General features: G+C 36.9%; 1 protein-coding gene across 3 annotated transcripts; it reads left to right on the top strand.

The window, feature by feature from the left end:
• The first annotated feature begins 274 nt into the window (after positions 1 to 274).
• LOC115632776 lies at positions 275 to 16,432 on the top strand. Of its 3 annotated transcripts, XM_030530022.1 has the most exons (5): positions 275 to 376; positions 12,966 to 13,153; positions 14,274 to 14,522; positions 14,925 to 15,119; positions 15,494 to 15,753. In XM_030530022.1, exons 2-4 carry the CDS (start codon positions 13,142 to 13,144, stop codon positions 15,072 to 15,074), a joined length of 411 nt encoding a protein of 136 aa, XP_030385882.1. In that variant the 5' UTR covers positions 275 to 376; positions 12,966 to 13,141; the 3' UTR covers positions 15,075 to 15,119; positions 15,494 to 15,753. The 3 variants fall into 3 exon arrangements, with proteins under 3 accessions (XP_030385882.1, XP_030385885.1, XP_030385883.1); XM_030530025.1 differs by lacking the exons at positions 275 to 376; positions 12,966 to 13,153; positions 15,494 to 15,753 and adding an exon at positions 13,721 to 13,875 and having other exon boundaries at positions 14,925 to 15,212; XM_030530023.1 differs by lacking the exons at positions 275 to 376; positions 12,966 to 13,153; positions 14,274 to 14,522 and adding an exon at positions 16,145 to 16,432 and having other exon boundaries at positions 14,937 to 15,119; positions 15,494 to 15,742.
• Positions 16,433 to 23,256: the final 6,824 nt, after the last annotated feature.

Here is a 23,256-nt window from a genome sequence, read left to right as displayed (position 1 = left end):
ATTTGAAAATCAAAACCAACTGTGTCTGTCGGCACTGTGCCGGTGCCGGAGCGTGTGCATTTGTAGAGAAAAGTCAATGAAAAGTGAAATGCGCCAAAATTCAATAATTTTGTTTTGAATAGTGATGCGGTAGTTTTTCTTCACTACACATACATATATATACATACATATACATATGTATATAATAAATAATAAATCGTAATTAACGCGAAACCGTGTGTAGTGTACTAATATAATACATTTTTTGCTGTTTTGCTTTTGAAATGAAGTGTCCAACAACACTTGATGAATTCGAGTAGTGCGATGCAATTATAATTTGTTCATTCAATTAAATACGCAAAGCGTTTATGAATGTTGAAGTAATTCTACACTCAAGGTATGTAAACAATTTTTTAATATAACAATTTATATAAAGAATATATGATAATACATATGTACATACACACATACATATGTACATAAACATGCTAGCCACAGACAGGTTGCGAAATTACTTAAGAAAAAAGATGAGATGTTTTTAATGTGCATTTACAGTTGCATGGAATTTTTGCTAAATGTGGCCGTTACTTTCATGCGCTGCGGCTGTGGATGTTATTGCTAAATTTAGTGTGAGTATATGAAACAATACTGAAGTCCCAATGAATAAATGAGTTCAAAAAGGCAGATCTATAATACAAACAATTTTATATACATACATATATACGGTGAATCACCGGTAAATATGCGAACAGCTGCACACGACACAAAACGATTACGTAATTGGCTTTAAAAAACATTCTCGCGCAACAAAAATGTGTGTGGAAATTGTTTGTGTTGTCGGGGGTTACCCAATTTAAGTTTACCAATGGTTTTTTCTTATTTATTCTTTGCTTGCATTCTTGTTCTTTGTTAAAATGCTGTATATTAGTGGTGGTTTAATTTGCGGTTGCCTTTGCTCTGGATTCCATACCGTAAGGGAGATACAAAGAGAAACAAAAACACCAACAACAGCAACTGCCTAACATAATTAAATCGCTCACAAATGCAGAAAAACGCGTCTAAATAAGTTCTTACTTCAAAAATAGTACTAGCATGCTCTCTCTTTTTATGCTCTCTTTGAGAGTTCCAGAACACTTGCAATGGATCGTATGACGGTCATTTGCAATATAAGAGTAAGAGAGCGAGGCAACATTTTTGTTGATACATATTGTTGTAGCAGCATTGCGGCTTGACGTTGGCAGCATATTGCATATACATACATACATATGTGTAATTAAATGCTTTTATATATAAATGTGTCACATGGTAGGCAAAAAATTTTATTTATATTAAAATATTGCACTCCATGTTTTTTATTACATTTTAATTTATTAATTAATTAAATAAATATAATGTTGTATATTGTAAAAACCAAGCAAATAATAGCGCGTTTAATTTATATAAACATTTTGCACTCCTTGTTTTTTATTATATTCAATTAAAATTAATTAAATAATTGTAAATTATGCATTTTTTTATTTAATCCATTTATTTGTGGCCATCAGGCACGAGTGTGCCATACTGCACCTAGGAATTTACATGACAAATCATGGCTTAAAATTATAGCTTAAACGCTAGCTGTGGCTGGAACGTTTACGGATTGGAGCCTGTAAAAAAAAAAGCTGAGATGTTAAGGTAGTCATTGTGTATTGATAGCATGATTAATTAAATAATTGTAAATTATGCATTTTTTTATTTAATCCATTTATTTGTGGCCATCAGGCACGAGTGTGCCATACTCCACCTAGGAATTTACATGACAAATCATGGCTTAAAATTATAGCTTAAACGCTAGCTGTGGCTGGAACGTTTACGGATTGGAGCCTGTAAAAAAAAAGCTGAGATGTTAAGGTAGTCATTGTGTATTGATAGCATGTGTTAAATGTTGGTGAAGTATTCTACTATGCGCCATCATGATGGGGAAATGGTAGCCGGGTGAGTTCGCAAAGTATGCATCATAGTTTTGAATCCCATTTAGATTGGGTGCGTATAGTGGCATTTGTTTCACTAATTAGCATGATATATATTTTATGTAATTTAGATCCTCCGATGCAATTGTTAGTTTTTTACCAATTTTGATTAGTATGTTATACATTTTTTAGCTTTATATAGCATTTAGCAAAGCGGTAAAAGTATGGGTAGTGTGTGTGTGGTTCGCTCGGGTCCGTCCTACTGGATGAAAATTTTGAAATGAAAATGTCACACAATTTTGCTTTTTTTTAATTGATTATGTACTGCGCCGTAAGGTACTATACTGTAGTTAGTAGAACAGTTGTGCTTTGCGCGCGTCATATACAAGGAGCAGCGTTCCGCTGAGAGAGCTGCTCAGCACTTGTACTGCTTTGAACGCATCGCGCGGACTGACGTAGTAGTTCGGAATGTAGCTTGGTAAGAAAATCAGTGTGGCCGTTGCCGTACACTGCTTGAGTGGGCGGGCGCTACGACTTGTATTAATTTGAATTTTTTAAATTTATAAATCTATCCACAAAATTTGTGTACTGAAAAAATATGTCATCCGTCTTCTTGATTAATTACTTATAAACAAATAATATGCTTGTAAGATATTCCACAGTTAGATTTTAGTGGGAATCGAACCGAAGTACTATGACGTGTGGGCAATACACTCTACCACCGAGGCTAAAGCCGATTATTTGTAGGCGGCAGCTTATGTAGCTTATAAGGCAGTAGTTCACGCACTGCATTTGTAAGTGAGCCCACCTCAACACGGTGCCAGAGGTAACGTAATATATTAAAAAACGGAGACGTGCTAGAAAAACCCTAGACCCGAGTTCAGAATCGAACCCAGCATCTATGTTTTCCCGGCCGCAACGTTCTCCAATATGCCACGCCACTTGTTGATGGACCTGCGGCAGAGGCTACATAAGAAAGCTGCTACTTATATGTAACTGGCAGAGGCAATCGGTACGGCAGCAAAGTTAGGAGAACAGCACAACGAACATGCAGTGCCAATGGAAGCAGTTTTCAGTAAGGCAATACATTCGGTAAAGCAGCCTCATCGGTAGGGCAGTGAAGTCGGGAGAGCATCGAAACGAACAGGAAACGGAAGCAGTCTTTACTTTTAGCAGCTTATCTATGTCTTTTAATTATTTACATGTAAATAATTTACATGTAATAAATTTTTTTTATAATTGTTAGTGGCACAAAAAAATAGTTTGTTTGTGACTAATTTGGGCGGACAGTTTTTGTAGTTTATTTAATGGCACGGGAAAAATTGTTTAGCCATGATCGACATACATATACAATGTATATATGTGTGTATTAAAATTCTTTTATATATCCGCCAGATGAAATGCAATTACATTTTTATTTGGTTTCGAATATATGTACACATAGTAACGTATTTTAGCAGCGTCACGGCCATTTGCAACACATATAGAGAGAGTACATAGAGTAGCGACGGCAGCAGCAGCACAATAATTTGCGGTACTTGTGTGCCATTGCAGAAATAGTACGGGAAACATTTTTATGTTCCTATTGCTAAAGATGTTGCTGTGTGTTGATATGCATACAGTTTGTTGTGTTGTTGAGTTGTTTGTTATTGTATAGGCAGTGTGTAGCACAGGGCATTGCATCATTTCGGCTTGACCATTGCCAGTATATTGCTGATTGATGTTTCCTGACGACATTTACACAACAATATGATGGTGTACACAATTAATTAAATGATTTTTAATATATTATATGGCGGCAAATGGCAGATGGCAGGCGACAAATAAATAATGAACGTTTTATTTATATTCATATTATAATTATAATTTTTGATGCATTTTATATATGCGGCAGCGGCAGTGGCAGTGGCAGCGGCAGCGGCAGCCGCCGGCAGATGGCAGGCATAATTAATAATAATTATTTGTTTAACATATACATATAGTACACATGTACCATAGTACAACATTATATTATTGTTTAATGAACGATGCACGCATTTGTTTAGCAGCAGCAGCAACTCACTCACGCATTACAATGTATATTATTAAATATACCATCACTAGCTTGAAATAGCAATAACAACAACAATAGATCGCATGGCGGCCATTTGCAATACCATATAGAGAGAATGAGAGAGTAGATAGAGTAGCGGCGGCAGAAGCAGCAGCAGCCAGCAGCAGAAGAAGAATAATTTGCGGTACTTGTGTGCCATTGCAGAAATAGTACGGGAAACATTTTTATGTTGCTATTGCTAAAGATGTTGCTGTGTGTTGATATGCATACAGTTTGTTGTGTTGTTGAGTTGTTTGTTATTGTATAGGCAGTGTATAGCAGCACAGGGCATTGCAACATTGAAGCATTGCATCATTTCGGCTTGACCATTGCCAGTATATTGCTGATTGCTGATTGATGTTTCCTGACGACATTTACACAACAATATGATGGTGTACACAATTAATTAAATGATTTTTAATATATTATATGGCGGCAAATGGCAGATGGCAGGCGACAAATAAATAATGAACGTTTTATTTATATTCATATTATAATTATAATTTTTGATGCATTTTATATATGCGGCAGCGGCAGTGGCAGTGGCAGCGGCAGCCGCCGGCAGATGGCAGGCATAATTAATAATAATTATTTGTTTAACATATACATATATAGTAGACATGTACCATAGTACAACATTATATTATTGTTTAATGAACGATGCACGCATTTGTTTAGCAGCAGCAGCAACTCACTCACGCATTACAATGTATATTATTAAATATACCATCACTAGCTTGAAATAGCAATAACAACAACAATAGATCGCATGGCGGCCATTTGCAATACCATATAGAGAGAATGAGAGAGTAGATAGAGTAGCGGCGGCAGAAGCAGCAGCAGCCAGCAGCAGAAGAAGAATAATTTGCGGTACTTGTGTGCCATTGCAGAAATAGTACGGGAAACATTTTTATGTTGCTATTGCTAAAGATGTTGCTGTGTGTTGATATGCATACAGTTTGTTGTGTTGTTGAGTTGTTTGTTATTGTATAGGCAGTGTATAGCAGCACAGGGCATTGCAACATTGAAGCATTGCATCATTTCGGCTTGACCATTGCCAGTATATTGCTGATTGCTGATTGATGTTTCCTGACGACATTTACACAACAATATGATGGTGTACACAATTAATTAAATGATTTTTAATATATTATATGGCGGCAAATGGCAGATGGCAGGCGACAAATAAATAATGAACGTTTTATTTATATTCACAATATGATGGTGTACACAATTAATTAAATGATTTTTAATATATTATATGGCGGCAAATGGCAGATGGCAGGCGACAAATAAATAATGAACGTTTTATTTATATTCATATTATAATTATAATTTTTGATGCATTTTATATATGCGGCAGCGGCAGTGGCAGTGGCAGCGGCAGCCGCCGGCAGATGGCAGGCATAATTAATAATAATTATTTGTTTAACATATACATATATAGTACACATGTACCATAGTACAACATTATATTATTGTTTAATGAACGATGCACGCATTTGTTTAGCAGCAGCAGCAGCAGCAACTCACTCACGCATTACAATGTATATTATTAAATATACCATCACTAGCTTGAAATAGCAATAACAACAACAATAGATCGCATGGCGGCCATTTGCAATACCATATAGAGAGAATGAGAGAGTAGATAGAGTAGCGGCGGCAGAAGCAGCAGCAGCCAGCAGCAGAAGAAGAATAATTTGCGGTACTTGTGTGCCATTGCAGAAATAGTACGGGAAACATTTTTATGTTGCTATTGCTAAAGATGTTGCTGTGTGTTGATATGCATACAGTTTGTTGTGTTGTTGAGTTGTTTGTTATTGTATAGGCAGTGTATAGCAGCACAGGGCATTGCAACATTGAAGCATTGCATCATTTCGGCTTGACCATTGCCAGTATATTGCTGATTGCTGATTGATGTTTCCTGACGACATTTACACAACAATATGATGGTGTACACAATTAATTAAATGATTTTTAATATATTATATGGCGGCAAATGGCAGATGGCAGGCGACAAATAAATAATGAACGTTTTATTTATATTCATATTATTATTATAATTTTTGATGCATTTTATATATGCGGCAGTGGCAGCGGCAGCCGCCGGCAGATGGCAGGCATAATTAATAATAATTATTTGTTTAACATATACATATATAGTAGACATGTACCATAGTACAACATTATATTATTGTTTAATGAACGATGCACGCATTTGTTTAGCAGCAGCAGCAGCAGCAACTTACTCAAGCATTACAATGTATATTATTAAATATACCATCACTAGCTTGAAGTAGCAATAACAACAACAATAGATCGCATGGCGGCCATTTGCAATACCATATAGAGAGAATGAGAGAGTAGATAGAGTAGCGGCGGCAGCAGCAGCAGCAGCCAGCAGCAGAAGAAGAATAATTTGCGGTACTTGTGTGCCATTGCAGAAATAGTACGGGAAACATTTTTATGTTGCTATTGCTAAAGATGTTGCTGTGTGTTGATATGCATACAGTTTGTTGTGTTGTTGAGTTGTTTGTTATTGTATAGGCAGTGTATAGCAGCAGGGCATTGCAACATTGAAGCATTGCATCATTGCGGCTTGACCGTTGCCAGCATATTGCTGATTGCTGACGACATTTACACAACAATATGATGGTGGTGTACACAATTAATTAAATGATTTTTAATATATTATATGGCGGCAAATGGCAGATGGCAGGCGACAAATAAATAATGAACGTTTTATTTATATTCATATTATAATTATAATTTTTGATGCATTTTATATATGCGGCAGTGGCAGCGGCAGCCGCCGGCAGATGGCAGGCATAATTAATAATAATTATTTGTTTAACATATACATATATAGTACACATGTACCATAGTACAACATTATATTATTGTTTAATGAACGATGCACGCATTTGTTTAGCAGCAGCAGCAGCAGCAACTCACTCACGCATTACAATGTATATTATTAAATATACCATCACTAGCTTGAAGTAGCAATAACAACAACAATAGATCGCATGGCGGCCATTTGCAATACCATATAGAGAGAATGAGAGAGTAGATAGAGTAGCGGCGGCAGAAGCAGCAGCAGCCAGCAGCAGAAGAAGAATAATTTGCGGTACTTGTATGCCATTGCAGAAATAGTACGGGAAACATTTTTATGTTGCTATTGCTAAAGATGTTGCTGTGTGTTGATATGCATACAGTTTGTTGTGTTGTTGAGTTGTTTGTTATTGTATAGGCAGTGTATAGCAGCACAGGGCATTGCAACATTGAAGCATTGCATCATTTCGGCTTGACCATTGCCAGTATATTGCTGATTGCTGATTGATGTTTCCTGACGACATTTACACAACAATATGATGGTGTACACAATTAATTAAATGATTTTTAATATATTATATGGCGGCAAATGGCAGATGGCAGGCGACAAATAAATAATGAACGTTTTATTTATATTCATATTATAATTATAATTTTTGATGCATTTTATATATGCGGCAGCGGCAGTGGCAGTGGCAGCGGCAGCCGCCGGCAGATGGCAGGCATAATTAATAATAATTATTTGTTTAACATATACATATATAGTACACATGTACCATAGTACAACATTATATTATTGTTTAATGAACGATGCACGCATTTGTTTAGCAGCAGCAGCAGCAGCAACTCACTCACGCATTACAATGTATATTATTAAATATACCATCACTAGCTTGAAATAGCAATAACAACAACAATAGATCGCATGGCGGCCATTTGCAATACCATATAGAGAGAATGAGAGAGTAGATAGAGTAGCGGCGGCAGAAGCAGCAGCAGCCAGCAGCAGAAGAAGAATAATTTGCGGTACTTGTGTGCCATTGCAGAAATAGTACGGGAAACATTTTTATGTTGCTATTGCTAAAGATGTTGCTGTGTGTTGATATGCATACAGTTTGTTGTGTTGTTGAGTTGTTTGTTATTGTATAGGCAGTGTATAGCAGCACAGGGCATTGCAACATTGAAGCATTGCATCATTTCGGCTTGACCATTGCCAGTATATTGCTGATTGCTGATTGATGTTTCCTGACGACATTTACACAACAATATGATGGTGTACACAATTAATTAAATGATTTTTAATATATTATATGGCGGCAAATGGCAGATGGCAGGCGACAAATAAATAATGAACGTTTTATTTATATTCACAATATGATGGTGTACACAATTAATTAAATGATTTTTAATATATTATATGGCGGCAAATGGCAGATGGCAGGCGACAAATAAATAATGAACGTTTTATTTATATTCATATTATAATTATAATTTTTGATGCATTTTATATATGCGGCAGCGGCAGTGGCAGTGGCAGCGGCAGCCGCCGGCAGATGGCAGGCATAATTAATAATAATTATTTGTTTAACATATACATATATAGTACACATGTACCATAGTACAACATTATATTATTGTTTAATGAACGATGCACGCATTTGTTTAGCAGCAGCAGCAGCAGCAACTCACTCACGCATTACAATGTATATTATTAAATATACCATCACTAGCTTGAAATAGCAATAACAACAACAATAGATCGCATGGCGGCCATTTGCAATACCATATAGAGAGAATGAGAGAGTAGATAGAGTAGCGGCGGCAGAAGCAGCAGCAGCCAGCAGCAGAAGAAGAATAATTTGCGGTACTTGTGTGCCATTGCAGAAATAGTACGGGAAACATTTTTATGTTGCTATTGCTAAAGATGTTGCTGTGTGTTGATATGCATACAGTTTGTTGTGTTGTTGAGTTGTTTGTTATTGTATAGGCAGTGTATAGCAGCACAGGGCATTGCAACATTGAAGCATTGCATCATTTCGGCTTGACCATTGCCAGTATATTGCTGATTGCTGATTGATGTTTCCTGACGACATTTACACAACAATATGATGGTGTACACAATTAATTAAATGATTTTTAATATATTATATGGCGGCAAATGGCAGATGGCAGGCGACAAATAAATAATGAACGTTTTATTTATATTCATATTATAATTATAATTTTTGATGCATTTTATATATGCGGCAGCGGCAGTGGCAGTGGCAGCGGCAGCCGCCGGCAGATGGCAGGCATAATTAATAATAATTATTTGTTTAACATATACATATATAGTACACATGTACCATAGTACAACATTATATTATTGTTTAATGAACGATGCACGCATTTGTTTAGCAGCAGCAGCAGCAGCAACTCACTCACGCATTACAATGTATATTATTAAATATACCATCACTAGCTTGAAATAGCAATAACAACAACAATAGATCGCATGGCGGCCATTTGCAATACCATATAGAGAGAATGAGAGAGTAGATAGAGTAGCGGCGGCAGAAGCAGCAGCAGCCAGCAGCAGAAGAAGAATAATTTGCGGTACTTGTGTGCCATTGCAGAAATAGTACGGGAAACATTTTTATGTTGCTATTGCTAAAGATGTTGCTGTGTGTTGATATGCATACAGTTTGTTGTGTTGTTGAGTTGTTTGTTATTGTATAGGCAGTGTATAGCAGCACAGGGCATTGCAACATTGAAGCATTGCATCATTTCGGCTTGACCATTGCCAGTATATTGCTGATTGCTGATTGATGTTTCCTGACGACATTTACACAACAATATGATGGTGTACACAATTAATTAAATGATTTTTAATATATTATATGGCGGCAAATGGCAGATGGCAGGCGACAAATAAATAATGAACGTTTTATTTATATTCACAATATGATGGTGTACACAATTAATTAAATGATTTTTAATATATTATATGGCGGCAAATGGCAGATGGCAGGCGACAAATAAATAATGAACGTTTTATTTATATTCATATTATAATTATAATTTTTGATGCATTTTATATATGCGGCAGCGGCAGTGGCAGTGGCAGCGGCAGCCGCCGGCAGATGGCAGGCATAATTAATAATAATTATTTGTTTAACATATACATATATAGTACACATGTACCATAGTACAACATTATATTATTGTTTAATGAACGATGCACGCATTTGTTTAGCAGCAGCAGCAGCAGCAACTCACTCACGCATTACAATGTATATTATTAAATATACCATCACTAGCTTGAAATAGCAATAACAACAACAATAGATCGCATGGCGGCCATTTGCAATACCATATAGAGAGAATGAGAGAGTAGATAGAGTAGCGGCGGCAGAAGCAGCAGCAGCCAGCAGCAGAAGAAGAATAATTTGCGGTACTTGTGTGCCATTGCAGAAATAGTACGGGAAACATTTTTATGTTGCTATTGCTAAAGATGTTGCTGTGTGTTGATATGCATACAGTTTGTTGTGTTGTTGAGTTGTTTGTTATTGTATAGGCAGTGTATAGCAGCACAGGGCATTGCAACATTGAAGCATTGCATCATTTCGGCTTGACCATTGCCAGTATATTGCTGATTGCTGATTGATGTTTCCTGACGACATTTACACAACAATATGATGGTGTACACAATTAATTAAATGATTTTTAATATATTATATGGCGGCAAATGGCAGATGGCAGGCGACAAATAAATAATGAACGTTTTATTTATATTCACAATATGATGGTGTACACAATTAATTAAATGATTTTTAATATATTATATGGCGGCAAATGGCAGATGGCAGGCGACAAATAAATAATGAACGTTTTATTTATATTCATATTATAATTATAATTTTTGATGCATTTTATATATGCGGCAGCGGCAGTGGCAGTGGCAGCGGCAGCCGCCGGCAGATGGCAGGCATAATTAATAATAATTATTTGTTTAACATATACATATATAGTACACATGTACCATAGTACAACATTATATTATTGTTTAATGAACGATGCACGCATTTGTTTAGCAGCAGCAGCAGCAGCAACTCACTCACGCATTACAATGTATATTATTAAATATACCATCACTAGCTTGAAATAGCAATAACAACAACAATAGATCGCATGGCGGCCATTTGCAATACCATATAGAGAGAATGAGAGAGTAGATAGAGTAGCGGCGGCAGAAGCAGCAGCAGCCAGCAGCAGAAGAAGAATAATTTGCGGTACTTGTGTGCCATTGCAGAAATAGTACGGGAAACATTTTTATGTTGCTATTGCTAAAGATGTTGCTGTGTGTTGATATGCATACAGTTTGTTGTGTTGTTGAGTTGTTTGTTATTGTATAGGCAGTGTATAGCAGCACAGGGCATTGCAACATTGAAGCATTGCATCATTTCGGCTTGACCATTGCCAGTATATTGCTGATTGCTGATTGATGTTTCCTGACGACATTTACACAACAATATGATGGTGTACACAATTAATTAAATGATTTTTAATATATTATATGGCGGCAAATGGCAGATGGCAGGCGACAAATAAATAATGAACGTTTTATTTATATTCATATTATAATTATAATTTTTGATGCATTTTATATATGCGGCAGCGGCAGTGGCAGTGGCAGCGGCAGCCGCCGGCAGATGGCAGGCATAATTAATAATAATTATTTGTTTAACATATACATATATAGTAGACATGTACCATAGTACAACATTATATTATTGTTTAATGAACGATGCACGCATTTGTTTAGCAGCAGCAGCAGCAGCAACTCACTCACGCATTACAATGTATATTATTAAATATACCATCACTAGCTTGAAATAGCAATAACAACAACAATAGATCGCATGGCGGCCATTTGCAATACCATATAGAGAGAATGAGAGAGTAGATAGAGTAGCGGCGGCAGAAGCAGCAGCAGCCAGCAGCAGAAGAAGAATAATTTGCGGTACTTGTGTGCCATTGCAGAAATAGTACGGGAAACATTTTTATGTTGCTATTGCTAAAGATGTTGCTGTGTGTTGATATGCATACAGTTTGTTGTGTTGTTGAGTTGTTTGTTATTGTATAGGCAGTGTATAGCAGCACAGGGCATTGCAACATTGAAGCATTGCATCATTTCGGCTTGACCATTGCCAGTATATTGCTGATTGCTGATTGATGTTTCCTGACGACATTTACACAACAATATGATGGTGTACACAATTAATTAAATGATTTTTAATATATTATATGGCGGCAAATGGCAGATGGCAGGCGACAAATAAATAATGAACGTTTTATTTATATTCATATTATAATTATAATTTTTGATGCATTTTATATATGCGGCAGCGGCAGTGGCAGTGGCAGCGGCAGCCGCCGGCAGATGGCAGGCATAATTAATAATAATTATTTGTTTAACATATACATATATAGTACACATGTACCATAGTACAACATTATATTATTGTTTAATGAACGATGCACGCATTTGTTTAGCAGCAGCAGCAGCAGCAACTCACTCACGCATTACAATGTATATTATTAAATATACCATCACTAGCTTGAAATAGCAATAACAACAACAATAGATCGCTTTTTTTTTTTTTTTTTTTTTAATAGTTTAGTCTATATTTTGGCGCACTGGCCATAAAATTCGATTTACAATAACTTATGTTAAATACAAAAATTGGCCTTAAAGTTAGTGCATTTAGTGAGGAGGCAGCAGCGTAAATTAAACGATTTAATCCTTCCGTGGATGATTGAGTGGAGGGGAAGCGGAAAAAAGCGGAAGCATTGTGATGTAGGTGCCCCATCCCTCAAAGGAGCACCAAAGTAGTATAAAATACATAACTTATGTAATTACAAAAGAGTTAATATTAGGGTCACAAAGTTTGCATAAATGAGAGAGAGTGTATAAATTTGAACATTATGAGCGATTTTTGCATTTGAATAAAGAACAGTTTAACTATATGCGATTAAGAATTTACAAAATGTTAAATTAAGAGTTTATGTAAGAGTGAATTTAAATAAGAATTGTGTAAAAGCTTAAATTTTTACTTTAATTTTAGGATCGACGAGTAAGCAGGACCAGGATTAGAAGCGGAAACAGAAGCTCCAACGGTTGTAGTAGCCGATTATCGGGTGCCCGGCTCAACCAAGGACAGAGCCGCCTTGTGTGGGCCGAGGAATCCGAGCCGTGAGGCGTTAATTTGTTTAGCGCCATGCGGATTAAATTCCGGATGCGATGGGAAAACGTGTAAGTTGCCGAAGCCAGAGTAATGACCATAGCTGACCCAGGTGAGTTTAATTGCATGATGATGAGTAGGCATAAAGGATGGCTGCATGGATTTATTTTGCTCCGCTATGGATACTCCAAGTGTGGTGTCAGGTCCAGAGAGCAGGGCTCCATCAACGGGACCACGTCAGGTGGCGCAAGAATTTCCCAAGCGTGATGAAGGCAAGGAGGGTTGAGATTTTAATTTATTATTAAATTGTATGAGATGCGAAAAGTTATATTTATTTGAATTAGCATAATATTGTTTGATGGAGTTTGATAAATGTATTTATTAGAGTAATGAAATATTTATGTAATGTGAAGTGTAATTTATGAAGTTATTTTATTTGAGTATTAATTTATGAGTTATTTTATTGTGATGTGACGTGGATATGTAATGAAGCTATTATAATTAAGTATTAATTTGTGAATTTATGAGTTATTTTATTATGATGTGACGTGGGTATGTTGAGAACTGCTTATGTAGCTGGTTTACCATTTTTATGATGTTTTATGATAATGTTTTATTTAATTTTTTCAGCTCCATATAATGTTGGTTCCAGACACTGAGGAGATGCAGCAAAAGCGAAGCCAGAAAGTTGCCGAGATGGACCTCGAAGAGGAGACGGGAAAACCAGAACTCCAGGCAGAGGCTCCAGTTGAAACGATATTTGGCTTGTAGGCGAGGCGGAGATTTGACGAAAGTTTTTATATATTTATTTATTAAAGTAAATTTGAATATTTGTTATTATTTTAATTTAGTGAATTAATTGATTTGTATTGTTAGTTTGAATGGAATGCGAAAAGTTATTATTATTTGAATTGGCGTAAATATTGTTTGATAAAATGGAATTTAAAGAATATGTATATTTGTTAAATGTTTATGAAGTGTAAATGTAGTTTATTAATGTGATTTGATGAAGCTGCAGTTTAAGAATGATAATTTATGAGTTTACGAATTATTTATTTTGATGTGACATGAATATGTTTAGACTGTTGATGTGTGTGTAAATTAAGAGTTTGTATATAGTAATTAGTAAAATACCAAATTGGTACTTGTAAAGTTTTATATTAATACTTTATTTATTTATTTATGTTTCAGCGCCATATAACGTTGACACTGAAGAAGGGCAACAGGTTTGGCGAAGTTTTGCTTCAGAGAGATGGATGCAGGTTCCAGGTACCAATGGGAGAGGCGTCGGCTGCAGTCACGACCTATGGCAGAAAAGATGGCAGCATGGATTTCTTTGCTCCGCTATGGATACTCCAGGTGTGGTGTCAGATCCAGAGAGCAAGGCTCCATCAACAGGACCGCATCAGGTGGCCCAAGAGTTTCCCAAGCGTGACGAAGGCAAGGAGGGTTAAAATTTTAATTTATTAGTTGATTTATATTGTTAATTTGTATGGAATGCGAGAAGTTATTATTATTTGAATTAGCGTAATATTGTATGAAAAATTGGAATTTGATGAATATGTGTATTTATTAGAGTAGTTAAATGTTTATATAGTGTAAAATGTAATTTAATGAAGCTATTATTTCTGAGTATTAATTTGTGAATTTATGAATTATTTTATTGTGATATGACGTGGATATGTAATGAGGCTATTATATTTAGATATTAATTTGTGAATTTATGAATTATTTTATTGTGATTTTATTGTGATGTGTCGTGAGTATGTTAAAGGACTTCTTATGTAGTTTGTTTACCATTTATATGTAGTTTTATGATAATATTTTATTTAATTTTTCCAGCTCCATATAATGATGGATCCGGATACTGAAGAGATGCAGCATACAAAACATGAGCAAAGCCAGAAAGTTGCCGAGATGGACCTCGAAGAGGAGACGGGAAAACCAGAACTCCAGGCAGAGGCTCCAGTTGAAACGATGTTTGGCTTGTAGGCGAGGCGGAGATTTGACGAAAGTTTTTATATATTTATTTATAAAGTAAATTTGAATATTTGTTATTATTTTAATTTAGTGAATTAATTGATTTGTATTGTTAGTTTGAATGGAATGCGAAAAGTTATTATTATTTGAATTGGCGTAAATATTGTTTGATAAAATGGAATTTAAAGAATATGTATATTTGTTAAATGTTTATGAAGTGTAAATGTAGTTTATTAATGTGATTTGATGAAGCTGCAGTTTAAGAATGATAATTTATGAGTTTACGAATTATTTATTTTGATGTGACATGAATATGTTTAGACTGTTGATGTGTGTGTAAATTAAGAGTTTGTATATAGTAATTAGTAAAATACCAAATTGGTACTTGTAAAGTTTTATATTAATACTTTATTTATTTATTTATGTTTCAGCGCCATATAACGTTGACACTGAAGAAGGGCAACAGGTTTGGCGAAGTTTTGCTTCAGAGAGATGGATGCAGGTTCCAGGTACCAATGGGAGAGGCGTCGGCTGCAGTCACGACCTATGGCAGAAAAGATGGCAGCATGGATTTCTTTGCTCCGCTATGGATACTCCAGGTGTGGTGTCAGATCCAGAGAGCAAGGCTCCATCAACAGGACCGCATCAGGTGGCCCAAGAGTTTCCCAAGCGTGACGAAGGCAAGGAGGGTTAAAATTTTAATTTATTAGTTGATTTATATTGTTAATTTGTATGGAATGCGAGAAGTTATTATTATTTGAATTAGCGTAATATTGTATGAAAAATTGGAATTTGATGAATATGTGTATTTATTAGAGTAGTTAAATGTTTATATAGTGTAAAATGTAATTTAATGAAGCTATTATTTCTGAGTATTAATTTGTGAATTTATGAATTATTTTATTGTGATATGACGTGGATATGTAATGAGGCTATTATATTTAGATATTAATTTGTGAATTTATGAATTATTTTATTGTGATTTTATTGTGATGTGTCGTGAGTATGTTAAAGGACTTCTTATGTAGTTTGTTTACCATTTATATGTAGTTTTATGATAATATTTTATTTAATTTTTCCAGCTCCATATAATGATGGATCCGGATACTGAAGAGATGCAGCATACAAAACATGAGCAAAGCCAGAAAGTTGCCGAGATGGACCTCGAAGAGGAGACGGGAAAACCAGAACTCCAGGCAGAGGCTCCAGTTGAAACGATGTTTGGCTTGTAGGCGAGGCGGAGATTTGACGAAAGTTTTTATATATTTATTTATAAAGTAAATTTGAATATTTGTTATTATTTTAATTTAGTGAATTAATTGATTTGTATTGTTAGTTTGAATGGAATGCGAAAAGTTATTATTATTTGAATTGGCGTAAATATTGTTTGATAAAATGGAATTTAAAGAATATGTATATTTGTTAAATGTTTATGAAGTGTAAATGTAGTTTATTAATGTGATTTGATGAAGCTGCAGTTTAAGAATGATAATTTATGAGTTTACGAATTATTTATTTTGATGTGACATGAATATGTTTAGACTGTTGATGTGTGTGTAAATTAAGAGTTTGTATATAGTAATTAGTAAAATACCAAATTGGTACTTGTAAAGTTTTATATTAATACTTTATTTATTTATTTATGTTTCAGCGCCATATAACGTTGACACTGAAGAAGGGCAACAGGTTTGGCGAAGTTTTGCTTCAGAGAGATGGATGCAGGTTCCAGGTACCAATGGGAGAGGCGTCGGCTGCAGTCACGACCTATGGCAGAAAAGATGGCAGCATGGATTTCTTTGCTCCGCTATGGATACTCCAGGTGTGGTGTCAGATCCAGAGAGCAAGGCTCCATCAACAGGACCGCATCAGGTGGCCCAAGAGTTTCCCAAGCGTGACGAAGGCAAGGAGGGTTAAAATTTTAATTTATTAGTTGATTTATATTGTTAATTTGTATGGTATGCGAAAAGTTATTATTGTTTGAATTAGCGTAATGTTGTATGAAATTTGATGAATATGTGTATTTGTTGGAGTAGTTAAATTATGAAATGTGGATGTAGTTTAATAATATGTTTTGATGAGGCTGCTGTATTAGAATAATAATTTGTGAGTTTATTAATTATTTATTTTGATGTGACGTGAATATGTTTGAACTGTTAATATGTGTGTAAGTTAAAAATTTGTGTAATGTAATTTATGAAATAACAAATTGTTACTTATAGAGTTTGATATAGATAATTTATTTATTTATGTTTCAGCGCCATACAACGTTGGCTTCAGACACTGAGGAATGAACAGCATAGAGGACGTGAGCAGGGCAATAAAGTTTCCAAGATGAACCTCGAAGTAGAGACGAGCAAACCAGAACTCCAGGCAGAAGCTCCAGATGAAACGATGTTTGGCTTGTAGGCATGGCGGAGATTTTGAAGAGCTTAAGTATTTGTTATTGTTTGAATTAAGTGAATTTTAAGGTAGTTGTTATATACTGTAACTTAATAATTTATTTGTTGTAGGTTATAGTTAGTTATAGGCATGATTATTTAAATTTGTACCGATTTTATGTATTTATATTTCGTTTGTTACTAGTTGCATAGTATATGGATGCACATTCCAAATGCCAGGAGAGAAAGCGTTGGCTGCAGGTTACGAATCTCCGGCAAAATAGCTGACAGCATGATTTTCTTTGTTCCTCCGCTGTGGATATCCAGAATGTGGTGACCAAATCTTATCCCACTTCAAACGCTCTAACGGAGATTTGTATTAATGCTGCATTTGTTTATTGTTTCAGCACGGCTGAATGTAAATTCCGGATACCAAGAAGTGAGGAAATATTGGGTGAAGGTACTTGAGTTGCAATCCAGAAAATTTTCGAAATCAATTTCGATGCTTCATGCGATTCGCAGAATGGACAAGTAATCGGTTTCGTGGATCAATGCTCCGCCACAAAAGCAGCATCAAATGGCCCAGAATTTTCCAGGCATGATGAGGATAAGAAGAATTGCAGATTCCGGGTAAAATTTATTGTTTAATACTTTTACGTAGCGTTTGAGTAGTTAATTTTATTCAATGTGGAATTTGTGTAATTTTGTTATTGAGATAAGTATAATTATATTTGTTTACTTTAAAACGGCCTTAATAGGTACCGTCGTTCGCCTTTAGAGAAAAAATAGAATTATAGAAGAGGTAGAGAAGAAAATAAGTAGAAAGCCCGAAATGGTTTAACAGAAAGGAAAAGGAAAAAAGTTAACTTCTGCATGGAACCGACCAAAGCGCGCTCCAAAAATCGCTGTATAGATACAGCAAAAGGAGCACAGGTCAGCCAGACCCATACACATCCGGGCAGGACGCGAAGGGACCCAGCATCCAACTGTATTTATAGGAGTGAAAAACTTCTATACACGGATCTAGGCCCCTTCCACGGGGAAAAACCACCCCCCTCCTCCCAAAACCCATCCGCGAAAAATTTTCGCAAAGTGGGTTCGGGTCAAGCCCGCCGTGCCCGCATGACGTGCACAGTCGTCACACAGGCCAAGCAGCAATAGGAAAGGCGGTAGTTCAAAAGTTGAGAAAAGTAGCACAAAACGATAGTCGATGCAGGGAAAACCCAATAGTAAAGATTAGAGAGCATTAGGAGGAGGGGCTCTATCCGGCAAGTCGTTTGGCCGATATCGAACGTGTGGGCCACCCCTTGAAAATTGCCTTAGAAGGTCACGAACAAGAATGTTCTGGTGATTAGTGGTTTTTGCGTTGTATCTGCTCGAGTGAAGATTTATTTCGTCCCACACAGACGAGAAATTGAAGGCTTGATGAATATCAAAGTTTCGGACAAAGGGAATTGAGCCAGTACAGAGGCGCAAGGTTTTATTTTGGATAATCTGGATGGCTCGGATATGGACATCTGCCGCACATCCCCACAATTCTATGCCGTATTTCCAAGTTGGCGCTATGATTTGTTTATAAATCAAAAGTTTATTTTTAGTACTTAACCGGGACTGGGGATTTATGAGCCAGTTATATTTTTGAAGTTTGCCCAAAAGAGACTTTTTGATAACGTTAGCGTGCTTGTTCCAAAGCAATTTGCCATCCAGATTTAGGCCCAAATATTTGACGGTGGATTTCTTAGGAATGACGACATTGTCAAAAGTGACATCTGGCATTCTACCAGTACGCCATGTAAATGACATGTGGGAGGATTTTCTGCTGTTGATTTTAATGTTCCAGGACATAGCCCAGTTCGAGAAGGTGCATAGGTAATTATTCATATTGTAAGTAGCTGTGTGCGGAGAAGGATCACTAAATAAAATAGCAGTGTCGTCTGCATAGGTTGCAATAAGGCAATTGCTTCGCGAAAATTTGTGTACAATGGGTAGTGGCATATCACTGACATATATATTGTAGAGAGTGGGGCCAAGTATGCTACCCTGTGGAACTCCAGCAAGAGCAGGACGTATTGATGAGACGCAGCCCCTTTCTTTTACGCAGAACGTGCGATTTGAAAGGTATGATTGGAAGAGTTCAAATAATGGATACGGCAAAAATTTTTTCAATTTATATAATAGACCAACATGCCAAACCCTATCGAACGCTTGTTCGATATCAAGAAAAATGGCAGATGTGAACTGTTCCTGGTCAAAAGCCCGATGTACATGATTGACTATACGATGTACTTGTTGAATGGTGCTATGCTCTTTACGAAAGCCAAATTGATGGTCGGGTATAATGTGACATTTGTCGAGCACGTCATTTAAGCGTTCGCTAATAACCATCTCGAACAGTTTGGATAGTGACGATAAGAGGCTAATTGGCCTGTAGTCATTTATTTGGCTTAACGAGCGGCCACTTTTTGGAATCATGGTCACTGCTGCATTTTTCCAATTTTTTGGAAAATACCGCAGCCACAACATAATATTGAATATTTTGACGAGGAACAAGATTGCTTTATGAGGTAAAGAGCGCAGAACCAAATTTGTGATGTTGTCTAAGCCAGGAGCTTTTTTAAGTTTCATACTTGAGATGTAAGATTTAAGTTCGGTAGGACTTACATGACGAATAGGAATATTCGGTTCTATGAGAATTTCATCATTCTCCAAGGCCTGCAGGACTTGTTGTGTATGGGCTTGTGAGCAAAAGTTATGAGGAGTGAAGCGGCTTTCGAGTTCATTAGCGAAAACTTCAGCCACTTCCAAAGGGGTAGTACACCAATTACCAGCCGAATCTTTTATGGGGGAGACCATGTGAGGCTGAGTTTTTAGGTGCTTGGTGACGCGCCATAAATTGAAGCCTCCTTTTTTGTTCGGATCAGCATTTTCTAGTAGGTAGTTAAAGTACGAGGAACGCATACGCTTTAAAAAAGTGGAAAGAGTACGGGCTACGAAAAGCCAGTCAGCTCTATCAAGGGGAGAGCGAGTACGAATATATCGTTTTCTTAGTTGGCGCTTTAATCTTGCCAGTTCTAAAGCTTCGGCTTTAAGAGGAGGGCGAAAGGAATTTGGAAAAAGAGACTGGGTATTGTTAGTGGGGGTGGCTGCTGTGGCACAAAAGCGAATTTTGGAAACTAGCAGATCTACTGCATCGTCTATGTCATCGGGACTGATTATGTCCATATTTAAGTTAATACTATTGTTCAATAATTTTTTGAAAGTTTCAATATTTGTGTTTTTCATAAATATTTTGGAGTTATTTGGCGATGGGGGATTAATTGAGGAAAGCCCAAAACAGAAGGAGATTACAAGAGGGAGGTGATCACTATGTAAGTCAAAAACGCGTCTTATTTGCATTAGGGAATGATGAATGTTTTTCGTGATTGCAAAATCAAGGACTGAAGGTGTGTTACCGCTGCGTGGGAAGTGAGTAGGCTCCGCAGTTGTGAGCACATTTAATGAGTTGGATGCCAAAATAGTGTCGGCTAATGCACGTCCACGAGGGCAACTTCTATAGTTGCCCCACAGCCTATGTTTAGCATTCCAGTCCCCACCAATCAGGAATTTATTTCCTAATTGGTTGAAGACCGAATCAAAGAATGTGTGGGAAACCTGTTGGTTTGGGGGCCAGTAACAAGCAGCAAATGTCATGCTGCCAAAATATGTATTAACAGCAATTTGGGAGATGTGTGCGTATTCTTCAGATATGGGAGGAAGAGGTTGGAACTGAATATTGTCTGAGATTATAATAGCTGACCCACCAGCAGCAGTTATTGAATTCGGGTTATGTGATACAATAATTTTATAGCCAGGTATTGTAATTTGCAAATTTCGAGAGAGCTTAGTCTCAGAAATTAAGAGAATATCTATCATGTTAGATTTTAGAAAGAGCTCAAGGGAGTGGAGCTTACGGCGAATGCCGTTTGCATTCCAAATGGCTATTTTAAGAGAGTTACTATTCATTTGGGTTTGTAGTTGAGCTCGAAGTGGGCCGATTCGAGGGGGCAATCAGCCGCTCCATCCTGGCAAGGGAGGCGGACAGTTGCGAGTGTAAAGAAGTGATTTGGAAGCTCATATTTAGCATCTGTTTCGATATAAAAGTTCTAAATTCATTCTCAGCAAGGCCATGAAGACTTTCGGGGGAAAGCGTATCGATTGGTGGTGGGGGTGTAATAGGGACAATAGGTCTGTTTTTAGCGTTTTCTTCATAGGAGGAAGGAATTTGGCCAAGAATGCGAGGGTATCTTTGCCCTTGCCGTTGATAGGGGATATCGGCTGAAATGTGTTTTTTATTTAGAGAACGCGCCATATCCGCGTACGTTCTAGGAGTTAAATTTGAGGAGTAGGGATTCCTGTTGGCATTTATATTGGGGTTATTGTGGATATTAGCTGGTGAGGCGTTTGTGACAAGCAAAGCCGAAGCGGTTGGATTGTTATTTTTCATAACGAAGTTAGAAAATTGAGTATTAAAGGAAGTTTGTGTAGGTACACGTTTCTGGTTTCTAGATTTAAGGGGAGCGTCCATAGGGGGAAACTGTTCATCTCTAGCTTGAGTACCGGCTAGATTTAACGCCAGGGTACGAGCTGGGAGAGGATGAAGCTTACTACGTCTGGCTTTGATAGCAATAAGAATTGGGCAGCCATGATAATTGGCAGTATGAGTCCCTTTACAATTGGCACATGTCGGTGGAGTTTCAAAAACTTTGGTACAGGTTTCAGACAAATGATCACCGCCACACTTTACGCATTTAGGATCATGTTTGCAGAATTTTTTCGTGTGCTCAAATTTCTGGCACCGTTTACATTGAGGAATGTTTAAATTTTTAATAGTTGGCTCTACTTGGACTATAAAATTGCCAATATACTTGATTTGAAAGATTTTTTCATTTTTAGCAGAGTTGACTAAATTGACAAAAAACGCATTTGGCGAAAATTTTTCTGACGGGTCTGGGCTACGTTTATCCTTAAAAATCGGAAGATGTACGCCCACCACGTCAAAACCTTGATCAATTAGAAAATTTCTAATGAAATCAATTGAAGTAGTGCGTGGCAGCCCTCTTACGTACACACGGAGAGGACGGAGAGACTTCATTTGATGAGTGTGATATCTAATGTCTTTAGAGTCCAAAAACTCAATGATAGATTTGTAACTAATGGGGTCCTTTGTGTGAATCCAAGCGAAGCCAGGGGCACCCATTTTCAAAAGAAATTTTTCGGGTCCAACAAGCGAGGACAGAGAATTTAGAAGAGCAGATACGTCTTCACATTCAGCTTGAATGGGAGGTGGCTTACCGGTAGTCAAGATTGAATTGGGTACAAGTGTGTCCTGATTTTCAATGCCGTCAGCCGGAGCCGAAAGAGAGGTAGGTAAGGCCGGCTCTTGGGCAGCACCAGTACTGGTCGTAGCTGAGTGTGCAAAAGGGGGGGCATTTATGAGTGATGAGTCACTTTCCATTCCACCATCCTCACTTTCCAATTCAATTAGATCAGGATTAACGGAGTTTTGAACCTCACGCCTTACACCATCGTGTTGCGCCACACGAGACGTGGCAGATGAACGCCTGGCCTCAGCACTGGCACGCACACGTCTAGAGTTTGGCGAGATGTGAGGTGCATTAGTTTTTTTATAAAGAGCGGCAGAATTGCTTCCTGAAAGAACAGTAACTTTAGTTGAAGTGTTTGTGGATTGAAATGTCGTGGATGGAATTGAAGTTCTACTTACGGCTGAATGTGATTTCGAGCTTACTTGTTTGGGAGTAGAACAGGATGGAATGTTA

This window comes from Scaptodrosophila lebanonensis, unplaced genomic scaffold (genome assembly GCF_003285725.1).
Source record: "Scaptodrosophila lebanonensis strain 11010-0011.00,11010-0021.00 unplaced genomic scaffold, SlebRS2 tig00001415-arrow-pilon, whole genome shotgun sequence".
Lineage (NCBI taxonomy): Eukaryota > Metazoa > Arthropoda > Insecta > Diptera > Drosophilidae > Scaptodrosophila > Scaptodrosophila lebanonensis.
The sequence above is the reverse complement of the archived record's forward strand: the minus strand, read 5'-3'. Positions and strand labels throughout refer to the sequence as shown.

What these genes read in the sequence shown, in the direction of transcription:
- LOC115632776 (XM_030530022.1), top strand. An exon ending in GTTTCCCAAGCGTGACGAAG is followed by an intron (nt 14,523 to 14,924) that starts GCAAGGAGGGTT and finishes TAATTTTTCCAG; the next exon opens with CTCCATATAATGATGGATCC.